The 19,866-nt window shown below is 55.5% G+C and overlaps 1 protein-coding gene and 1 long non-coding RNA gene across 2 annotated transcripts; one reads left to right on the forward strand and one right to left on the reverse strand.

Annotated features, from left to right (window-relative positions):
* Positions 1-827: 827 nt before the first annotated feature.
* LOC125628337 (uncharacterized) lies at positions 828-11,807 on the forward strand. The gene is made up of 3 exons (XR_007354178.2): positions 828-1,185; positions 5,159-5,234; positions 9,116-11,807. It is a non-coding gene; the product is annotated as an uncharacterized LOC125628337 (long non-coding RNA).
* Positions 11,808-12,783: 976 nt separating this feature from the next.
* On the reverse strand, positions 12,784-17,961 carry LOC125628363 (lysozyme C, milk isozyme-like). Its single transcript, XM_048833348.2, has 5 exons — positions 15,364-17,961; positions 14,512-14,746; positions 13,867-14,025; positions 13,258-13,336; positions 12,784-12,889 (listed from the first exon to the last, which is right to left on the reverse strand). The coding sequence occupies exons 2-5, from the start codon at positions 14,648-14,650 to the stop codon at positions 12,823-12,825; spliced, it is 444 nt and encodes a 147-aa protein (XP_048689305.2). The 5' UTR covers positions 14,651-14,746; positions 15,364-17,961; the 3' UTR covers positions 12,784-12,822.
* Between the last annotated feature and the right edge of the window lie 1,905 nt (positions 17,962-19,866).

Consider the following 19,866-nt stretch of genomic DNA (forward strand, 5'->3'; position numbering starts at 1 on the left):
AGATGTAGTTGTGAAATCCTCATTTCTGTATTGTTTTGTCATTATAGTTCCCACTTTGCTATTGTTTATTGGCATGGTCTCTGTCTGGTTCTGTGATTGTTTCTGTCTGCTGTATAATTAATTTTGCTGGGTGTAAACTAATTCAGGTGGTGGGATATAATTGGTTAGCTAATCATGTTACAATAAGTTAGGACTGGTTAGGTAAATTTCAGTAGAATGATTGGTTAAGGTATAGCTAAGAATATTACTATATAAATGAGGGGCAAACAGGAAGTAAGTTGGGATTCAAAAATAAGGAAAAAGGAACTTGGATTTAAGCTTGCTGGAAGTTGACCCCAATAAACATTGAATTGTTTGCACCTTCAAACCTCGGGTATTGTTGCTCTCTGTTCATGCCCGAAGGACCAGGGAAGTGGGAGAGAGAAGGAATAAGCTCTCTAACATTTTCACTTTCATTTTCACTCATGCTTAATTATTTGTCACCTGGAGAGGAGTCACATAACCCAAACATAATGACAGGTTTCAGAGGAACAGCCGTGTTAGTCTGTATTCGCAAAAAGAAAAGGAGTACTTGTGGCACCTTAGAGACTAACCAATTTATTTGAGCATGAGCTTTCGTGAGCTACAGCTCACTCTGAGCTGTAGCTCACGAAAGCTCATGCTCAAATAAATTGGTTAGTCTCTAAGGTGCCACAAGTACTCCTTTTCTTTTTACATAACCCAAACGTTTCAATGTTTCTCTCCTCGGCCCTGAGTTAGCAGCGGTCTGGTTCGTGGGGCGTAATGGCAATTCTGAAGAAATTTTGGCAGACTTGGCAAAAGGAATTTGGCATTGCATCTGCTTCACTTTGCTCATTAATTTTGCTAGGGGTCGAAAAAATAATGGAACTTGAATTTAAATGTCCTCTATCTCATTACTGGAAAGTCTGTTACATCCTCTGCTATTTTCTTATGCCAGCTACGGTTTTGTTTCTTCTGAGCTTGGCTTTTCAGCCAGAATGTCCTAATTCTGTCATGGGATGCTGCAATATTCACTGTCTTTGGAAGACGTTCTTGCCTTCTATTATATGGACTGTCATTCTTCTCCTGGATGGAAGATACGTGGCTTGTCTGTATAAAGCATCTGAAGAAATCATCACAGCAGACAATAAGGAACAGCCCAGTGACAGTTACGTAAAATCACAGGTAAGGTTATCCCATTACAGATCTCTTATGAGAAACTCAACCATCTCTGGCATTTTGTTCTCAGCTGTCTTGGATTCTTGGTCTATTCTGGAATTTTTTTCAGGTTCAAATGTTTAATACTGACTAGCTAAAACGAGTTCTGTAACAGCTTTCAGTTTTTAAAAAGACACTAGCTGACAGAGATGAGACAGTTACAAAGGCAGGGTTGAAAAAAATACCTTGATCCAAAGCCTGGGTCAGCCATGAAATGTTAACGTTTTTAAGATGCATCCGATGAAGTGAGCTGTAGCTCACGAAAGCTTATGCTCAGATAAATTGGTTAGTCTCTAAGGTGCCACAAGTCCTCCTTTTCTTTTTGCGGATACAGACTAACACGGCTGCTACTCTGAAACCTGTCGTTGTATAAGAATGATTGGCAAATGCTATGTGAGATGTATTGATTTCCATTTTCTAAAACGTATTGCTTTGCGGCACTCCGGCAACAAATAAAAACACACAAACCAGATCCATAGACAAAGCATACGTAAAACAGATCACATTAAGAGAATATTAAGGTTGGAAGTCAAATGTTCCCAAGTTAGGAAATGCCAGCTTTATGGTTGCCTGTGTGGCCTTAATTCTGCCTTCATTATGATGCAGTCTTTAATTACACGATCACATACTATTTTTCCAAGTGACCCCTGTTGTCAAAAGAAAGTCTCAGCAGCACTGAAACATATGGGATCACAACCACAGTTTCGTATGCTTCTTTCTTCACTTTTCGGCTTTGTCTAGCTTAGGAAAAGAGGTACCATTCGTGGGGTTTATTTGTACGCATAGGCAGTGAGTTATATGGGCCCATGGTGCCCACGCTCCATCAGTATTCATTAAGGTGGGCCCAGCTCCACCAATATTTGGGCCTCAGGCCCCGTGCTTTGGGGGGCCCCGCTCCATGGGTCGGCAATGGGGGGGGCTCTCACCTGGGGGGGCAGCTCCCCGCCCCGCCTCCCCACACGCAGCTCCCCCCGTCCCCGGAGTCGCTGTGTGCTGCGAAGAGACCCCAGCACTGACCCGGCTCCCAGCCCGTTGGCCGGGAAGCTCCGGGGTGTGGAGCCAGAGCTGCCTGGCCATGCCTCCAGAGTGGGGACGGGGAGGGAGCCACAGGCAGAGAGACCCCCAGGAGTCTGTCACTGTCAGACAGACACAGCCGGGGGGTTGTGGGGACAAACAGATGGAGCCGGGGGCGGGGAAAGGAGCAGCGATGGGCACCCCGTGGCTGGCATAAAATACACAGGACAGAGGGGGCTTCTTGAGGGGGGCATAGCAACACCCCCCTGCAGAGCAGACCCGGGTTGCGGCTGGCTCCGTCCATCACTCCCGCCCCCCGCCCCACAGAGACCCACACAACCTTCTGCCCCCCTGAAACACCCCCAATGGCCCCTGTGCTCCATCACCCCTCTCCAGAGAGCCCCCCCTTTGTGCCAGACATCTCCCCTCCCCCACTGTCTCCCCTGCTCCAGAGCTCCCTACAATCTCCCCCTTTGCCGCCCCCCGCCACCCCACAGCCCATTGGCCGGGAGGCTCCCAGTCTATTGGCCAGCACGGCTAATGGGAGCCGCACCTGAGGCAGGGGGCCTGCTTGCTTGCATGGGGCGGGGGAGCCACAGGTGAGCAAGCCCCAGTCATCATCATCACAGGCCCAGCAATTCTCTGGATATTTAATTTCACTGAGACAAGTAATTAAATGGACTCTTCCTTTCCAGACAGTTTGTGGCTCTTCCTGTAAGAAAACTTACAATTTCTTTGCCGAGAAGTCCATGGATAGTTTTTTCACTTGAGAAGTATATTTTCTGGTTGTTCATAAGCTCATTTATTTTGTTAACTCGGTTTCATAGGCAATTTTAAAAGTCACTTGAATTGTACCTGGTTTTTCCCATTGGTCCAAAAGCACATGGAAGATGTGCAGATTTTTATTTCTGTGGGCCAAACCACCCTGTGTAGAAATGTAAATGTCGGAGCTAGAAAAGCTGTGCAAGGGTAAGGGTCCCGTCAGGAAATTGTCCGCAAGTCATTCCTTCTTCTGGGCTTTCCGTTCTATTGTTCCCTCCTATAGTGATAGTGACAGGAGGACTTGTGGGACCTTAGAGACTAACCAATTTATTTGAGCCTAAGCTTTCGTGAGCTTCAGCTCACTTCATCGGATGCATTCCTAGATAGTTTAGTGTCCTTTTTCTTTTGTAGAGAAGCAAAGTGTGTGTTGTAAATGGCTTGTCTAGTTTTTGTAAAGTCCAGCCACGAGGAAGGTTGTGTGGAAGGTTGGTTTTTTATGAGAGGATCCACTTTTGAGAGCTCATTCTTTATCTTTCCCTGTTTGCTGTAGAGGATGTTGATCGGGTGGTTCGGCAGTTTCTTTGAGAGCGTGTGACACAAGCTGTCAGCGTAGTCTGTGTGGTATGTAGATTGTAATGGATTTTTTACCTTCAGTCCTTTTGGTACGATGTCCATCTGTTTGCATTTGGAAAGGAAGATGATGTCTGTCTGTATCTGTACGAGTTTTTTCATGAAGTTGATAGATTTCCACTCCTTATGGCTAAATGCAGAGCCTTGCATAATGACAGGTTTCCGAGTAGCAGCCATGTTAGTCTGTATTTGCAAAAAGAAAAGGAGGACTTGTGGGATCTTAGAGACTAACCAATTGATTTGAGCCTAAGCTTTCGTGAGCTACAGCTCACTTCATCGGATGCAGTCCCGGAGTCCCCTTCAGCCCTCTGTATAAATTGATCCTCTTCTTTCCATTTGTTTTGCCCATGGGGTTTTCTGCAGCCCTAGGGCAGCCAGCAATAACCCCTCTGCCTTTGCAATGGGGTGAGGGAAGGGGACCCTGGGTTCCCTATTTATGTGATTTGCAAGAAGCGTTATCGTTACTCAAGGTACCAAATGTGTTTAAATGGTATAAGGGCCTTGTAAAATCCCAAAGCAAGCTCATTTTCATTTCTCATATAATCTCAGATACAATATACACACATTTTTCATTAATTATATGAGTTGAATTATTATTATTAGCTAGGTTACTGGGGGGGTTTTCAGTGTGGCAAAATGTGTGCTATTTTATGGGTTGAATGATTGAATGACATAATACCCCCCTGCCCCCATTGTCCATCACTAAGTCCGGTAATTTTGTCAAGTGTTCGTGGCACAACATGGTGGTGCCTACCCCTGCCTTGTGCTTCAGGGGGTCACGGGGTCCAGGGCGGCCTGGGGAGTTAGCGCGGGGCCTGGGGCTGGCACCAGTGAGGGACCTGGCCCCAGCCCACTCCGCTCCACCTCGCCGGCTCTGCTCAGGGGCGGGGCTTCGGGGAAGAGGTGGAGTGGGGGGCGGAGCAGGGTCGCTCGCTGCTGTCGGCGCCAGGCACCCCGCTAACCCCCCAGGCCACCCTGGACCCCGCATTCCCCGGAAGCGCAGGTCCCACCAAAGCGCAGGGCCCGGGGCGGTTGCCCTGGTCTGTCCTACAGATGGGACGGATCCACTTGGGCACCACCAAAAATTAGACAAACCTGCCACCCATGTTTGTACAGTAGAACCTCAGAGTTACGAACCTCTTGGGAATGGAGGCTGTTCGTGACTCTAAAATGTGTGTAACTCTGAACAAAACGCTGAACATGGACTTAATACAGCCTTGAAACTTTACTATGCAGAAGAAGAATGCTGCTTTCCCTTGACTTTTGTTAGCAGTTTATGTGTTACGGGGCGCGGGGCAGTTGAGGGATCCAGATGGCTAAATTATACTCATGATATTTTACACACTGAGGTTTGTGTAACTAGATTATGTGTCAGTAAAACCTCCAAGGTTTGATTCACTGCTGCCAGTGCGCAGGGACGGTAAACTGTACGTCACGCTGTTCCCACCCACGGTGGGGGGGCCCAAAACATTTGTGAAGAAGAAGTCCAATATAAATAACAAATCTGAATGTGCTGATTTGTTTTCCTCCCCAGATTTCGGGTCTAGGCCTCACTCTCGGGATTGTCTTCATTTTATTCGTTTACAAGAGGTCACAGTGCTGCAAAAGAGGTGAGATACACATTCATTTGAAATGGAGGATTCTTTGACCAGAAAGCGAAAACGTCTGCAGAAATGAGTGACGAACATCCTGGAACCTCATGTCTCAGTTTGTTTGGATAAAGTTTTGGCTCTTGTTGAGGAAGAGGGTTTATGTGATCGAAGTCAAGGTGTTCCTGTGTAGAGTGACCAGCTAGCACGGGGAGGGGGGGGACTTTTTGGCCCAAGGGCCACATCGGGGTTGTGAAACTGTATGGAGGGCCAGGTAGGGCAGGCTGTGCCTCCCCAAACAGCCTGGCCCTCGCCCCCTATTTGCCTCCTCCCACTTCCTGCCCCCTGACAGCCCGCCTCAGAACCTCCAACTCATCGAACCCCCCCACCCCGCTCCTTGTCCCCTGACCGCCCCCTCCCGGGACCCCTACCCCTAACTGCCCCCCGGGACCCCACCCCCTATCCAACCCCTCCACTCCCTGTCCCCTGACTTCCCTGACCCCTATCCACACCCTCGCCCCTAACTGCCCCCCGGGAGCCCACCCCCTATCCAACCCCTCCGCTCCCTGTCCCCTGACTTCCCTGACCCCTATCAACACACCCTCGCCCCTAACTGCCCCCCAGGACCCCACCCCCTATCCGACCCCCCCGCTCCCTGTCTCCTGATTGCCCCAACCCCTATCCACACCCTTGTCCCTAATTGTCCCCTGGGACCCCACCCCCATCCAACCCCGCCACTCCCTGTCCCCTGACTTCCCTGACCCCTATCCACACCCTCGCCCCTAACTACCCCCCGGGAGCCCACCCCCTATCCAACCCCTCCGCTCCCTGTCCCCTGACTTCCCTGACCCCTATCCACACCCTCGCCCCAGCTACCCCCCAGGAGCCCACCCCCTATCCAACCCCCCCTGCTCCTTGTCCCCTGACCCCTGTGACTCCCGGGACCCCTGTGACAGATTTCTGTTACCAATCTGCCTGTGCCTCAGTTGATCAGTCTGAGACCGCGGGACCGTTCGGGGGGAGACCCAGGAACACACCGTGTGATTTAATTTTAAAGCTTTGTGGATACAATAATAAAATAACAGCGGTGAGCATGGGGACAGTTCCCACGTCACTCAGAGGAAGGAAGGAGCGTGATGACTTGTGGCACCTTAGAGACTAACCAATTTATTTGCAAATACAGACTAACATGGCTGCTCTTCTTGTTCCGTGGCTCTCTGTTCTCACAGCAGGGCAGGGTGGAAATCTTGGCCCCCCTCCCGTCTTTCTCGGCAGGTAGCAGTGCACAGTTGGCTGAAGTCAACCTCTTAATTCGGATTTCGCAGGAGCGCAGAGTTAACCCACTTTCTGCTTCCTCTCTCTCTCTCTCTGGCTCTTGGTTTTCTCTTCCCCCCCCCCCCCCCCCCCGCCCCGTTCCTCCTCGGCCTCCAGAAACCTGCGAAGGAATCTTCCATTCCACGCCCACCTTTAACCCCTGCCGTAATGCTTTGCCATGCTTGCAACAGACTACTCTGCTTCCCCAAGGGACCTGAGGGAGGGGGCTATTGGGGTGTGACACGGGACCCCTGCCCCATCCGCCCGTCCCTGTCCCCTGACCGCCCCCCTGACTTCCCCCGCCCCTGCCCCATCCGACCCCTCCTCTCGTTCCTGACTGCCCCCCCCGGGACCCCTGCCCCCATTCAACCCCCCATGTTCCCCGCCCCTGACCACTACCCCGAACTCCCCTGCCCTCTATCCAACACCCCTGCTCCCTGCCCCCTTACTGCACCGCCCAGAGCATGAGGACAGGCCGCGGCTCTGCAAGAGCCCCACCGCCCAGAGCATTGTGCCGGAGGTGCAGTGAGCTGAGGCTGCGAGGGAGGGGGGCACGGCGCGGGGAGGGGCCAGGGGCAAGCCTCCCGGGCCAGGAGGCGGGCAGGAGGGTCCCACGGGCCAGATGTGGCCCGCGGGCCGTAGTTTGCCCACCTCTACCCGAGACCCACTAAATCCACCCCCCGGTGGCTCGATCGCCGGACGAAGTGGAGACAAGCCCTCAGTTAGCGTAAGTGAGTAAACTGACAGTGCCCTTAAGTCACACGACGGCATAAGACTTTGTTGAGTGTTTTGTAATAACCACAAGTGTAGCAAACGCTGGTAGGTCACCGCAAGAAGGCGGCGTGTGCCCGTTAGGAATATCAGGAGACGCTTACGTGCAGGTAACCATGGTCATTCCATTGATGCATATGTTAATGAGCTTTGCCGAAGGGATACGCTAGCCAGCAGGACAAGGGCACCCCGATATTCCGGGGAAGTTCAGCGAGGGTAAAGGCGGGAGGAGCGGGGCACACATGTGCACAAGGGACACCAAGGCCCGTGACACATCGGGTCTCGGGTACAGCCACTGGCATTCTGGATCCGCACGCCGGCGTGGGGCTCGGGTCTGGCTCTCCCCAGAGACGGAGTCTGTACCCGGGATGATGCCGTTGCTCTGACCGCCGTCACATCACATCACTTGCCGGGTTTGGATGGGAGGGGGAGTGCTCCTCCCCAGCTCCGCCCCAGGCCCCACCCCTGCCTCTTTCTGCTCCTGCCCTCACTCCGCCTCTTCCCTCCCCGTTCCACCCCCTCCCCCAAGTGCACCCCGCCCTCGCTCCTCCCCCCAGCACAACCCGCACACCGCGGAGCAGCTGATCCACGGCGGGCAGGAGGCACCGGGGGGAGGGCGAGGCGCTGATAGGGGGGCTGTCGGTGATGGGTTTTTTCCCATGGGTGATCCAGCCCCGGAGCACCCACAGAGCCGGCGCCTGTGAAGCTGACTGTAGGCCTTGCGGGAGCCCTCGGCAGAAGAACGGCCATCGCGGTCAGACCAAAGGTCCCTCGAGCCCAGTGTCCTGTCTTCCCACAGAGGCCAATGCCAGGTGCCCCGGGGGGAATGAACAGAACAGCTCCTCATCAAGTGATCCAAACTTAGTTTGGCATAACTAACAGTGTGAACCGGACTAGGCCTGGCCTTGGCAAAATAACAACCCACTCGGTATTATCTAATGCCAAGTAAGCACATTCCTGACCACAGAGGACGGTACAAAACCACACAGGTCTCTCCATAAACTACGGAAACCAGTTGCTAAGAGGTGGTCCAGGAACACCCCCACCCCCTGGTAAGATACGGACAGGGTGCCGGGATCATGGATCAAGTAGTTTTGTTCTAACGAGCAGGTTCAAGGAGACGAGTGGTAACTAGCTGGCAGCGTCTGGAGCGTGGTACGTAGCTTGTTTGTATCAGTGTCTAAAAGGAGAAGTCCGAGGAGGGGCACCCCAGCCGAGGGGGCCGCGTCCTGGTGCACTGAGTGAGCTGGTCCGATTGTCACGGGCATAGGTGTGTTATGTGCGGGTCGCTCTGACGGGGCACTCCAGATCCTGCAGCACCGAGCACTCGTACCAAGGTCGCAGCCATCGCAACGTTCCCCCGCAAGACCAACACGAATCAAGAGGCAATCACTACATCAGAGGGCCCGTTTTTTTATGGAGTCCAGGGAGCGTTCGCTTACACCACGGGAAAATAGTAGGGGGTGCTCAGCACCCCCAGCAGCCCCCCCCACCTCCGATCAGCTCCTCCCCCTCCCTGCCAGCACCTCCCGCCTGCCGGTGATCAGCCGTAGGACATGCCAAGTAGGGGCTCAGATTTCCGTGCTTTTACTTTCTCCGCTGCTTCCATGCTGTGCGACACATTTCCTTAATCCCTTTCTCATCAGGGGCTTTCTAAGTTTGATTCTTTTCAAGGACCGTATTTCATTATTTGCCCCTAGCGTCAGTTGGGCTTTCCCCTTTTCAGCCATTGCTCTTAATAGCCCAAAGTCCTACTCTGGTTTACATCTCGTAAGAATTCTCTTTCCTTGTGCTGGATAATTCCTTTTCCCTTCCAGAGCGCAACCGTGAAAATCCAGGCTCCCCAGAGCCTCAGGGCACTGAGCTCCCACGGAGGAGGGTCAATCAGTCCTCATCGACAAACGATCCCGACCCCACGCTCCAGGAGCAGCCTTTCCTTGGATCGCCAGCCCCGCCGCCAAGCACGCAGGAAGAGGGCACAGAGCAAGTGTAAAAATTTGGGAGAGGGGTGGGAGGCAACAGACGCCGATGTGAGAAAAAGCCTCAACCATCGGGACTGTCCCCATAAAATCAGGACATCTGATCACCCGAGCACCGAGTAGAAGGGGACCGAATCAGGGCTTGGGGGGAATCCAGCGGAGGGGGGCATAACTGCTGGGGGACTCTCATGGGAAGACTGTGCCCCCTTGTCACGGAGTCCCCGGGCGATGCTCTGGAACTGCTCCCCACAAAGCCAGGCAGGACTCTGGTGAAGTCTCCTCTCTGTGAGCAGCCTGTCTGCAGGGCACACAGCTCCCCCGGCTCCACCTTCCTGGGTCTGACCTCGGAGCATTCAGCCTCCTCTGCCCCTCCGTGCGCTTCCCACAGCGAGTCCGCCCAGGCGGGGTCCTGGGGAAGCCAGAGGGTCCTGCCCCCCAACTCCGCAGTCAGACGTGACTCTCAGCCAGCCAGTAAAACAGAAGGTTTATTAGACGACAGGAACATGGTCTAACACAGAGCTTGTAGGTGCAGAGAACAGGACCCCTCAGCTGGGTCCATTTTGTGGGGCAGTGAGCCAGAAAACCACGTCTGCCCTTCACTCCATGTCGCCAGCCAGCCCCAAACCGACTCCCCCTCCAGCCCCCCCTCCTCTGGGCCTTGTCCTTTTCCCGGGCCAGGAGGGCACCGGATTCCTTTGTTCTCCAACCCTTTAGCTCTCACCTTGCAGGGGGAAGGGCCCAGGCCATCCGTGGCCAGGAAACAAGGTGTCGGCCATTCTCTGTGTCCAGACCCCTGCACACACCTGCCCTCTAGGGCTCTGCAGTGATCATACACCCTTACCCCACCCCCTAGATACTTAAGAACTGCCTAGGGGAAACTGAGGCACCCCCACACTATTCAGAGGAAACATTAAGAACAGTCTCACTTCGTCACATCTCTCCCCAGCAGCCAGGGCCAGCAAGGGATGACAAAAATAAGACTGCTTCGTTCATGTGTGACCAAAGCAGGGTCGCCTTTTAATTCTCGGCCCCGTCTTGCTTCCGCCATGTAAGCTAGGCCTCTTAGGACAAGGGGCCCTGAGTCTCCACCTCTAATGGAAACAAGGCACGTTACCAAGTCCTCTGCGGGTCTTGCTCCCCGCTGAGTCAACAGGAAGTGGGCTGATGCAGAAGCGGGCACCGGAAATGCAGTGGCGACCCGCGCCCAAGCTCATTTCCTGAGCGAGGGCGAGGCGGAAAGAGAGCGAGATCAGTGGAGGCAGATAATCCTCCCAGTTCAGCCCTGCTCCTCGGAGGTGGCCCCAGAGCGGCCCCCCGTGGCCGCCCCCGGGGTGCTCGGGGTTGCAGGCGGGACCGCGATGCGCTGGTCACCCCAGCTCTCTGTCAGAGGCCCGGTGCGGGGAGGCAGGCGGGAGCTGTGCCGGGGACACTGTTGCGAGGCAGATTTAGCCACATCCAGAAGCTTCCGGATTTGGGTGGGGTCGTTTTGGGCCTGCTCCAGTAGGTTCCCTGCTGCTGGGGTCAGAATCCAGCTGCTTTTCAGGGGGCAGGGCCATCCCCAGGGGGACCCGGGTTAGAGGCGCCCAGTGTCCATCTGCCGGGGGGGGAGCTCCCCACAGCTCCGCCCAGGCCACACCCCTGTGCCACCCCTTCCCCACCCAGTTCCACCCCCTCGTTCCTCCCCCTTCCCCCCCAGCGCCTCCAGATGCCGCACATCAGCTGGGTACCAAAGGCTCAAAAACTAGGAAAGAAATAACATCCCCCCCCACGTAGCATTTCTTTAAATGCCTCCTCCACGCTACCCTCCGGAGTTGTGAGGTCGGACCCTTGGTCACTGAGTGCTAGGAGCTGTACTGTGGTTTATATCCACCCACCCGGTCCCTGCTGCGGGAGACGTGTCTCTCCCTCGGGCGGCCCATCGCCAAGGCCAGAGGCTGTCGGACCGTGCCCCGGGCTGCAGCTGGGGAGAGGCAGGACAGCTGGAAGCCCACCTTGCCCAGTTCACTGGGGCGGCCTGGAGTCTCCGCTGCTGGGCCTCGGTCGCACCTCCCGTCTCCATCCCGGCAGGCTCCGCAAACAGACTTGTTGGGGACACTGGGGCATGGCCACTAGGTAACTCGAAGGGATGGAAAACGACGCGAGTCGATGAAGCCCCCTCGCACTAGGCCCAAGTGTCCTTGGCCCCCCCGCCTGGAGGCACTCGCAGCAGTTATGCTGAGGATCTGCAACAATACGTTGCAGAATCAGAGTGCCTGAAACTAAGCAAGGCCGAACAGGGCAGATATGGAAGAACAATGCTAAATAAAGCAGCTTTATGTATAGGTTAACAAATGATACAGAAAACAAGGGAACTAGCTGGGAACTGGATTGGCTGGCTAGATGGATACTTAGGGCAGCTTGCTATTAAATAAGTATGCTGGAAAAAAGGATGTATAAAAGCCTGTGTAACTTCCTGCTCTGGTCGCAGGATTTGAGATTTTATTCTCCCTGTACCTTTTTGTAGCTGCAAATAAATTTTTCTGCTTCTCCACCCCGTTGTGATTATTGGGTGTAGCACACCGGGTAGCGAACCAACCCCTGCTGTTGTTCGCCTCTGGCACTGGGTGCCGGCAACAGACTCACCCCTGAAAGTCCCGCTCCTCCCTACAGGAGCCCGACAGATGGGACACCTGGATCAGGGAGGGACCATTGCAACAGCGGGAGGGTCCAGTGGTTAGAGCAGGAGGGGCTGGGAGCCAGGACTCCTGGGTTCTATCCACAGCTCCAGGAGAGGGCTGGGGTCTGGTGGCTAGAGCAAGGGAAGCTGGGAGCCAGGACTCCTGGGTTCTCTCCCCAGCTCTGGGACGAGTTAGTAGCTGCGCAGGGACATCTCACACAGCACACAGATGCAGCCACAGCTGGGAGGAGAGGCAGTAGGGGGGCTAAGGCCTTTCTAAGCCCCTGTCTTCCCTCCCAGCTCTGAGACAACCTGTCTGAACTTGGGCAAGTCACTACTTGTTCCGTGCCTCAGTTTCCCTCGTGAAAACACAGCTTGTCTCACAGCGGTGGCAGGGATCTCTCCCACTGTGTATTTCAGCCGGGTAGAAGGGATATTAGCATCCACATTGAAAGAAACCGGGCTATCCTCATGCTTCAGGGCACAGCTGCCCTGGGGCTGGGGCTCAGGAGGGGTTTTCCTCCGTAACAGGGAATGGAAGGGGTGTGGGCAACGGGTGGGGAAGGGGTTCCAGCTTCCTTTGCTGGTTCTGGCACTGGATACCGGGCTGGGGTGGGCCCAGGGGCCTGATCTGTTTTCACTGGAGGGTTTTCATTCACTTCACTTCACTGGTTTCACTTCACAGGGTCTCAGACCGGGTTCTTGGGGGCCCTGCCAGCCTGCGCGGGCGTCTGACCAGAGAAACACAGCAAGAAGATTTCATCCAACGGGGTTTATAAATTCCTTCGAGATTGCTCAGTGCAGGGAGCATTCGTGTGAAGAAACAGACACAGTGTGGACAGACACCGCCCCCCCCCCCCCCCCCCCAAGGGGGAGACACGCTCAGGCCTCACAGATTACAACTCTCAATCCACTCGGTCAGGTCCTGCTTTTCACAGTGGTTCTTCCAGTCGTCCCTGAGGGAGGGGAAGTGACAGATGAGATGGCGGTTCACCAGCACAGTAGCGCTGATAGATAACCCATGGGGAGGGCTCACCCGGCGCTGAGCTGCAGTCACTTCTGGGGTGGGACAGATGGAGAACGGCCACACATGGGGATGGCTTGCCCGGTGCTGAGATGCAGCCACCTCTGGGATGGGGCAGTCAGAGAACAGCCGCATATAACACCACATTGGGCTGTCTTGCCCAGTACTAAGATGCAGTCACCTCTGGGGCGGGGCATCTGGCGAACACCCACACACAACGCCTCATGGGGAGGTCTTGCCCGGTGCCCAGATGCAGAGCTCCTCTGTTGAGAATATCCCACCCCCAGGGAGCCCCCTTACCAAGCCTCCATGCCCTGAGGATCCTGCACCACTCTCTTCACACAGTTGATGTCGTCCTTGATGTCGGGGTTCAGTAAATCTAGTAGCAAAGGTGGGAGGGTAAGGCAGGGATGGGCCCCCTCGGGGAGGCTGCAGAGTTGGGGGGGCTGGGATGAAAGGGGAGGGGGTCAGATCTGCTCCAACCACACCTCAGCCAAATCCACCCCCCTCCCCCCCGAATCCCCGCTGCCCCCCCCGGTGCCCGCTGAAGGGAAGGGTGCCTGTTCCCACCGCAGCCCATAACGCGGCCCCCGGCGCGGCTCAGCAGGCCAGGAACATACCCCAGATCCTGGGGGGGCTTCAGGAGGCAGGAGTGATTAGAAGCCTGATTGGGCGTCGCACAGGAATGTCCCAGAGCACGGCGCCCCCCCCCGCTGTGCCCCCCACTGACCCCAAAGCATGGTGCCCCCCACACTGAGCTTCCTACCCGCCCCCTGCAGCCCAGCGCCCCACTGCTGAGCCCCCCACTGACCCCCTGCCCGACCCCTGCAGCACGGTGCCCCCCGCTGAGCCCCCCACTGACCTCCAGCCTCCCACCCCCTGCAGCCTGGCGCCCCCTGGCGGCCTCACCCTGGCAGCGCACGTGGCACAGGTTCTCCGACGGGCTCTGGGCGTCCTGGCACCACCAGCCGCTGTTGATCTGGAAGATGCCGTAGTCGGTGCTGCCGTCCGCATTGGCCCCCACGGCCGCCGTGTCGAAGCCGCTCTCGTAGAACGCCAGGCAGACCCCTGGGGGGCACAGCCCCAGAGAGACGGGGAGCGGTGGGGGGGGGCACACAGCCCCAGAGAGACGGGGAGCGGTGGGGGGGCGCAGCCCCTTAGAGATGGGGAGCAGTGTGGGGGGGACACAGCCCCAGAGAGACAGGGAGTGGTGTGGGAGGGGGCCCAGAGCCCCACAGGGAGGTCCCATGGGGGGGGTGATTCGGGAGGGGCCCACAGCCCCATAGGGAAGTCCCATGGGAAATGGTGCAGGAGGGGCCCACAGCCCCATAGGGAGGTCCCATGAGGGGGGTGATGTGGGAGGGGCCCACAGCCCTATAGGGAGGTCCCACGGGAAATGGTGCAGGAGGGGCCCACAGCCCCATAGGGAGGTCCCACGGGAAATGGTGCAGGAGGGGCCCACAGCCCCATAGGGAGGTCCCATGATGGGGGTGATGCGGAGGGACCCGCAGCCCCATAGAAGAGCCCGTGGGACACAGCGGAGGGCTCACTCACAGTTGGCCAAGCTGTAGCCCTCGTATCCGTCCATCCCGTTCTCCTGCAGCTCTTGCGCCAGCTCGCAGCGGGTGAAGATCTTCCCCCGGCCCCCCGTGCTCAGGCAAGCCAGCAGGGTCACCAGCCCCAGGACCCCCATCCCCGCAGGGCTGGGGTCGGGGGGCAGTCGGACTGCAGACCGAGGGGAGCTGAGGGGGCGCTCCAGGAACAGGCCAACGGCACCGTCGGGGCGGCACTGGAAAGAGAAAGATGGAGAGAGAGAAGGGGGGTGTATGGGGATGGCCAGAGGGGTGCTGGGCAGTGGCTGAGGGGCGAATGGAGATGGCCAGGAGGGTGCTGGGCAGTGGCTGGGAGCTGTATGGGGCCCCCCCTGCTCTCCGTGGCCGGGGCTCGTGGCCTCCCTTCTAGAACGCCCTGTGGTGTCATGAAGGCCCCATGTTCTAGAACCACCCCTTGGGGTTCCATGAGAGGGAGTGACTCCGGATTGACCCGGGGGGCGGGGGTGAGGTCAGATTCCCACCCTACCCCCACTGCAATCAGGGGTGACTTCAGCTGGAGCCAGGCCGGAGTGCGACCCAAGGATCTCTCGGTGCCGACGGGCAGCGGGCCCAGGGCGTTTCACGGGGATCCCCTGGCTCCGATCTATGCCCGATCGTTCACTAAGGGGTGGGGTGGTAGGTCGCTCCCAAGAGCCATTCGCCCTCTGCTGGTAGATCGACCGATTCCAGGGCCTTTGTGATTTGAGTCTGACCTCCTGTCTGCCCGGCCAGAGACCTTCCCCACAATAACTCCCGGAGCAGAAACACGGCCCAGCTTGATTTCAAAACGGCCAGGGAGAGAGACTCCACGCACCCTTTGGGAAAGTGTCCCGACGGGTAATTGCTCTGCTAGAAAAACGACACCTTCTTTCCAGGCTGAATTTGACTAGCTTCAACTTAGAATCACAGAAGATCAGGGTTGGAAGGGACCTCAGGAGGTATCTGGTCCAGGGGTCGGCAACCTTTCAGAAGTGGTGCGTCGAGTCTTCATTTATTCACTCCAATTTAAGGTTTCGCGTGCCGGGGATACATTTTAACGTTTTTAGAAGGTCTCTTTCTATAAGTCTATAATACAGAACTAAACTATTGTTGTATGTCAAGTAAATAAGGTTTTTAAAATGTTTAAGAAGCTTCATTTAAAATTAAATTAAAATGCAGATCTTATCAGTTTAGTGTGATCCTTGCCCTTGCTTTTCCTTGCCGAGTTTTCCACTGTCTGGCAGGTATTTGGATACTTTAAGCTGCACACAGGCTTCTGAGTGATCAGTTGTAAACTGGCTCCGAGAGGGACAGAGGACAGATTTCATGTGTGAAAATACCTGTTCACACAGGTATGTGGATCCAAATGCTGAAAGCATTGCAAACGCAATTTTCTTCAAACTGTTAAATTTCACAGGCAGGGACGTCCAGCAGGTCAGACCAGAGGCCCCGTGATCTCTCTCGGTAGCTTCAAGTGCACTCTGCAGATCTCCAAACTTTGATGCCCACAATTCTGAGCTTTTTAACTGAACGAGCTGCATTTCGAAATCTTCAACCCCCATCCACTGAAATACTGACAAATCCAAGTCCCTTTCGTTGAACTTTTCAGGTTGAATTAGAAAAGAAAGCCTCGGGCCAAATCGCTGGAAATCTTGAGATCTGTCAGAAAATCCTGATTCCGGTTCTTGCACGTACATTCCAGTCTCAACGTCCAAGGCAGCGCGCGGGTCCGCGTGGCGTGAGAGTGACGTCAGCAGCGAATCAGGACCTAAAAATATCCCAGCACACTGGTGCTGGAACAGTTTTTAAAGTAGGGGTGCTGAGCTGCGCCCCCTCTTGCCCCTGTCTGCACCCTGCACTGCCCCAGGCTGGGGCCAGTGGGCCACAGCTGGGGGCGGCTGCAGAGCCCTGGGCCGGCGGCCGGGACCCCAGTCTGGCAGCAGAGCCCCCCAGACCGGTGACCAGGACCCAGAGCCAGCAGCGGGCTGAGCAGGGCCGGCGGATGGAACCCCGGCTGGCAGGGGGCCGGCGGCCAGTACCCCAGGCCAGCAGCAGAGCCCCCGGGACCGGTGGCCAGGACCCGGGCAGTGTGAGTGCCCTGAAAATCGGCTCGCGTGCTGCCTTTGGCTCGCGTGCCATAGGTTGCCTACCCCTGATGTAGTCCAACCCCCTGCTCAGAGCAGGACCAACCCCAACTAAATCCTCCCAGCCAGGGCATTGTCGAGTCGGGCCTTAAAAACCTCTAAGGATGGAGATTCCCCCACCTCCCTAGGGAGCCCATTCCAGGGCTTCACCACCCTGCTAGTGAAATAGTGTTTCCTAATATCCAGCCTAGACCTCCCCCACTGCAACTTGAGACCATTACTCCTCGTTCTGTCATCTGCCACCACTGAGAACAGCCGAGCTCCATCCTCTTTGGAGCCCCCCTTCAGGGAGCTGAAGGCTGCGATCAAATCCCCCCGCACTCTTCTCTTCTGCAGACTAAATAACCCCAGTTCCCTCAGCCTCTCCTCGTAAGTCATGTGCCCCAGCCTCCCTGATCATTTTTGTTGCCCTCCGCTGGACTTTTTCTAATTTGTCCACATCCTTCTTGTAGTGGGGGGCCCAAAACTGGACACAGGACTCCAGATGAGGCCTCACCAATGTCGAATAGAGGGGAACGATCACGTCCCTCGATCTGCCGGCAATGCCCCTACTTATACAGCCCAAAATGTCATTGGCCTTCTTGGCAACAAGGGCACACTGCTGACTCATATCCAGCTTCTCGTCCACTGTAACCCCCAGGTCCTTTTCTGCAGAACTGCTGCCGAGCCATTCGGTCCCTAGTCTGTAGTGGTGCCTGGGATTCTTCCGTCCTAAGTGCAGGACTCTGCACTTGTCCTGTTGTCACTTAGACCTTTGTCTGCCAGATTGAAGAGCCCATTATTAAATTAGTCCCCTAAGTGGGGCACCTTGTTGAATTTCATGTTGCTGGCTACAGCCCAGTCCTACAATTTATCAAGATCCCTTTGACTTTTAATTCTGTCCTCCCAAGGGTTTGCAAATCCCCCCTCGCTTTGTGTCATCTGCAGATTGGATCAGTCTGCTCTCTATCCCTACGGCTGTTAAATGACACCGGGCCCAGAACACATCCCTGTGGGGAGATAGAGAATGATGGGCTCTAAATTAGCTTCTGCCACTCAAGAAAAAGACCTTGGAGTCATGGTGGAGAGTTCTCTGAAAACAGCGGCAGTCAAAAAAATGCACAGAATGGTGAGTCACTAGGAAAGGGATAGAGAATAAAACCGAAAATATCCTATTGCCTCTATATAAATCCATGGCCCACCCACATCTAGAACACTGCGTACAGATGTGGTCGCCCCATCTCAAAAAAAGATAGATTGGAACCAGAAAAGGTTCAGAAAAGGGCAACAAAAATGATGAGGGGTCTGGAACGGCTTCCGTATGAGGAGAGATTAACGAAACTGGGACTTTTCAGCTTGGAAAAGAAACGATTAAGGCGGGATACAATTGAGGTCTATAAAATCATGACTGGTGTGGAGAAAGCAAATCAGGGAGTGTTATTTACTCCTTCTCAAAACACAAGAACTAGGGCTCACCCAATGAAATTAACAGTCAGCAGGTTTAATACAAAAAAAAGGAAGTATTTCTTCACGCAATGCACCGTCAACCTGTGGAACTCCTTGTCAGGGGATGGTGTGAAGGCCAAGACTATAACAGGGTTCAAAAAAGAACTAGCTAAACTCATGGAGGATCGGTCCATCAATGGCTATTAGCCAGGATGGGCAAGGATGGGGTCCCAAGCCTCTGTTTGCCAGAAGCTGGGAATGGGCCCTGGGGATGGATCACTGGATGATTCCCTGTTCTGTTCAATCACTGGCCACTGTCGGAAGACAGGACACTGGGCTAGATGGACCTTTGCTCTGACCCAGTCTGGCCATTCCTGGAGGGAGGTTCCCACTCAAGACCGCCCTCCAATCCCTCCTCCTTCCATTAATAATGATTCTTCGTTTGCGGTTGTTTAACCATTTATAGAGCCACTTAATGGTAGTTCTGCTGAGCCCACATGTCTCCAGCTCACGTCTCAGGACGTCACGGAAGGAAATCGGCAAGAGGAACCCAAACCGGCCCAGGTGCGGAGACCAGGCAGCTGGGCTGACCAGGGGGATGGAGGAAACTGGGGGAGGCTGCCTTGTTTAGGGGAGCAAAAAGAAGGCTCTAGGGGGCTCTGATTACTCTCGATAGCTACATGGGGGGGGGGGCTAAGCCCCGGGGCTGGAGAAGAGTGACGGAAGCTAAGGGGCGATCTAAACAAATGGGCAGAAACATGCCACGAACAAATTCAGGCTGGAAATTAGAAAACGGTTTCTACTCATCAGCAGGGTGAGGCTCGGGACCAGCCCCCCACTAGGAGTGGGGGGTTGGGAGCAAACAATTTAACTACTTTGAAAAGCGAGCGGATGAGGGCAGTCACAGGCCGACATTGCTTGTGAGAGCAGGGACAGGGCTCAGCTGCCCTGGGGCTCCCTTCTGGGTTACATCATATGTCCCTAATGTTCATGCTTCAGGGCTCCCACCGGCCACTGACAGGGGTCAGGAAGGAATTTTTCCCCTGGTCAATTTGGCAGGGACCTGGCAGGGGGAAGGGGTTCCCCTTCCTCTGCAGTGTGGGATGTCGGTCATTCACCGGGATTATCTGGGTGTCTCTCCCTTAATCTCTGCCCAGCCATTGGGGGGCCTCGGGCGTTGGTGCACCCCGGTTCCACCTCTCTGCACAGCGCAGTCTCATCTCCCGTGGGCTCTGATACGTGGGTCTCATTCGGCCACGGGGATTGGGGCGCTGGCGCCAGGGGGTGGCCGGTGAGATCCAGAACTCAGATTGGGTGAGCGGGGCTCCTCTGGCCTTGAACTCAGAGAAGCCATGAACACACAGAGAGCAGGGCTCCTCCCCTCCAGCAGGAGGCAGCAGGGGATGGGGACACGCACACACACACACACTGCAGGGTCTGTCCCCTCCAGCAGGGGGCACCACGGACATACACACACACACACACACACACACCACAGGGACAGTCCCCTCCAGCAGGGGGCAGCAGGGGCACACAGAGGGAGAACATGGTATACACTTTGGGGCTGCTTTTGCCATCGGGACACTTCCCTCGCTGATCAGACCCCTCTCCCCATCCTCTTTCCCTTACCCCAGCATCTGGAACTCCCTCGGGGTCCCTCTGGCTGCAGTGACAGGGCCCCCTGCCGTTCCGGACACCCTATCGCCCCATGCCGGCCCCCTGCCCCGACCCCAGGGACCCCACAAGCCCAGCGAACTCGGCGCTCGAAG

This window comes from Caretta caretta, chromosome 23 (assembly GCF_965140235.1).
Source record: "Caretta caretta isolate rCarCar2 chromosome 23, rCarCar1.hap1, whole genome shotgun sequence".
Classification (NCBI taxonomy): domain Eukaryota; kingdom Metazoa; phylum Chordata; order Testudines; family Cheloniidae; genus Caretta; species Caretta caretta.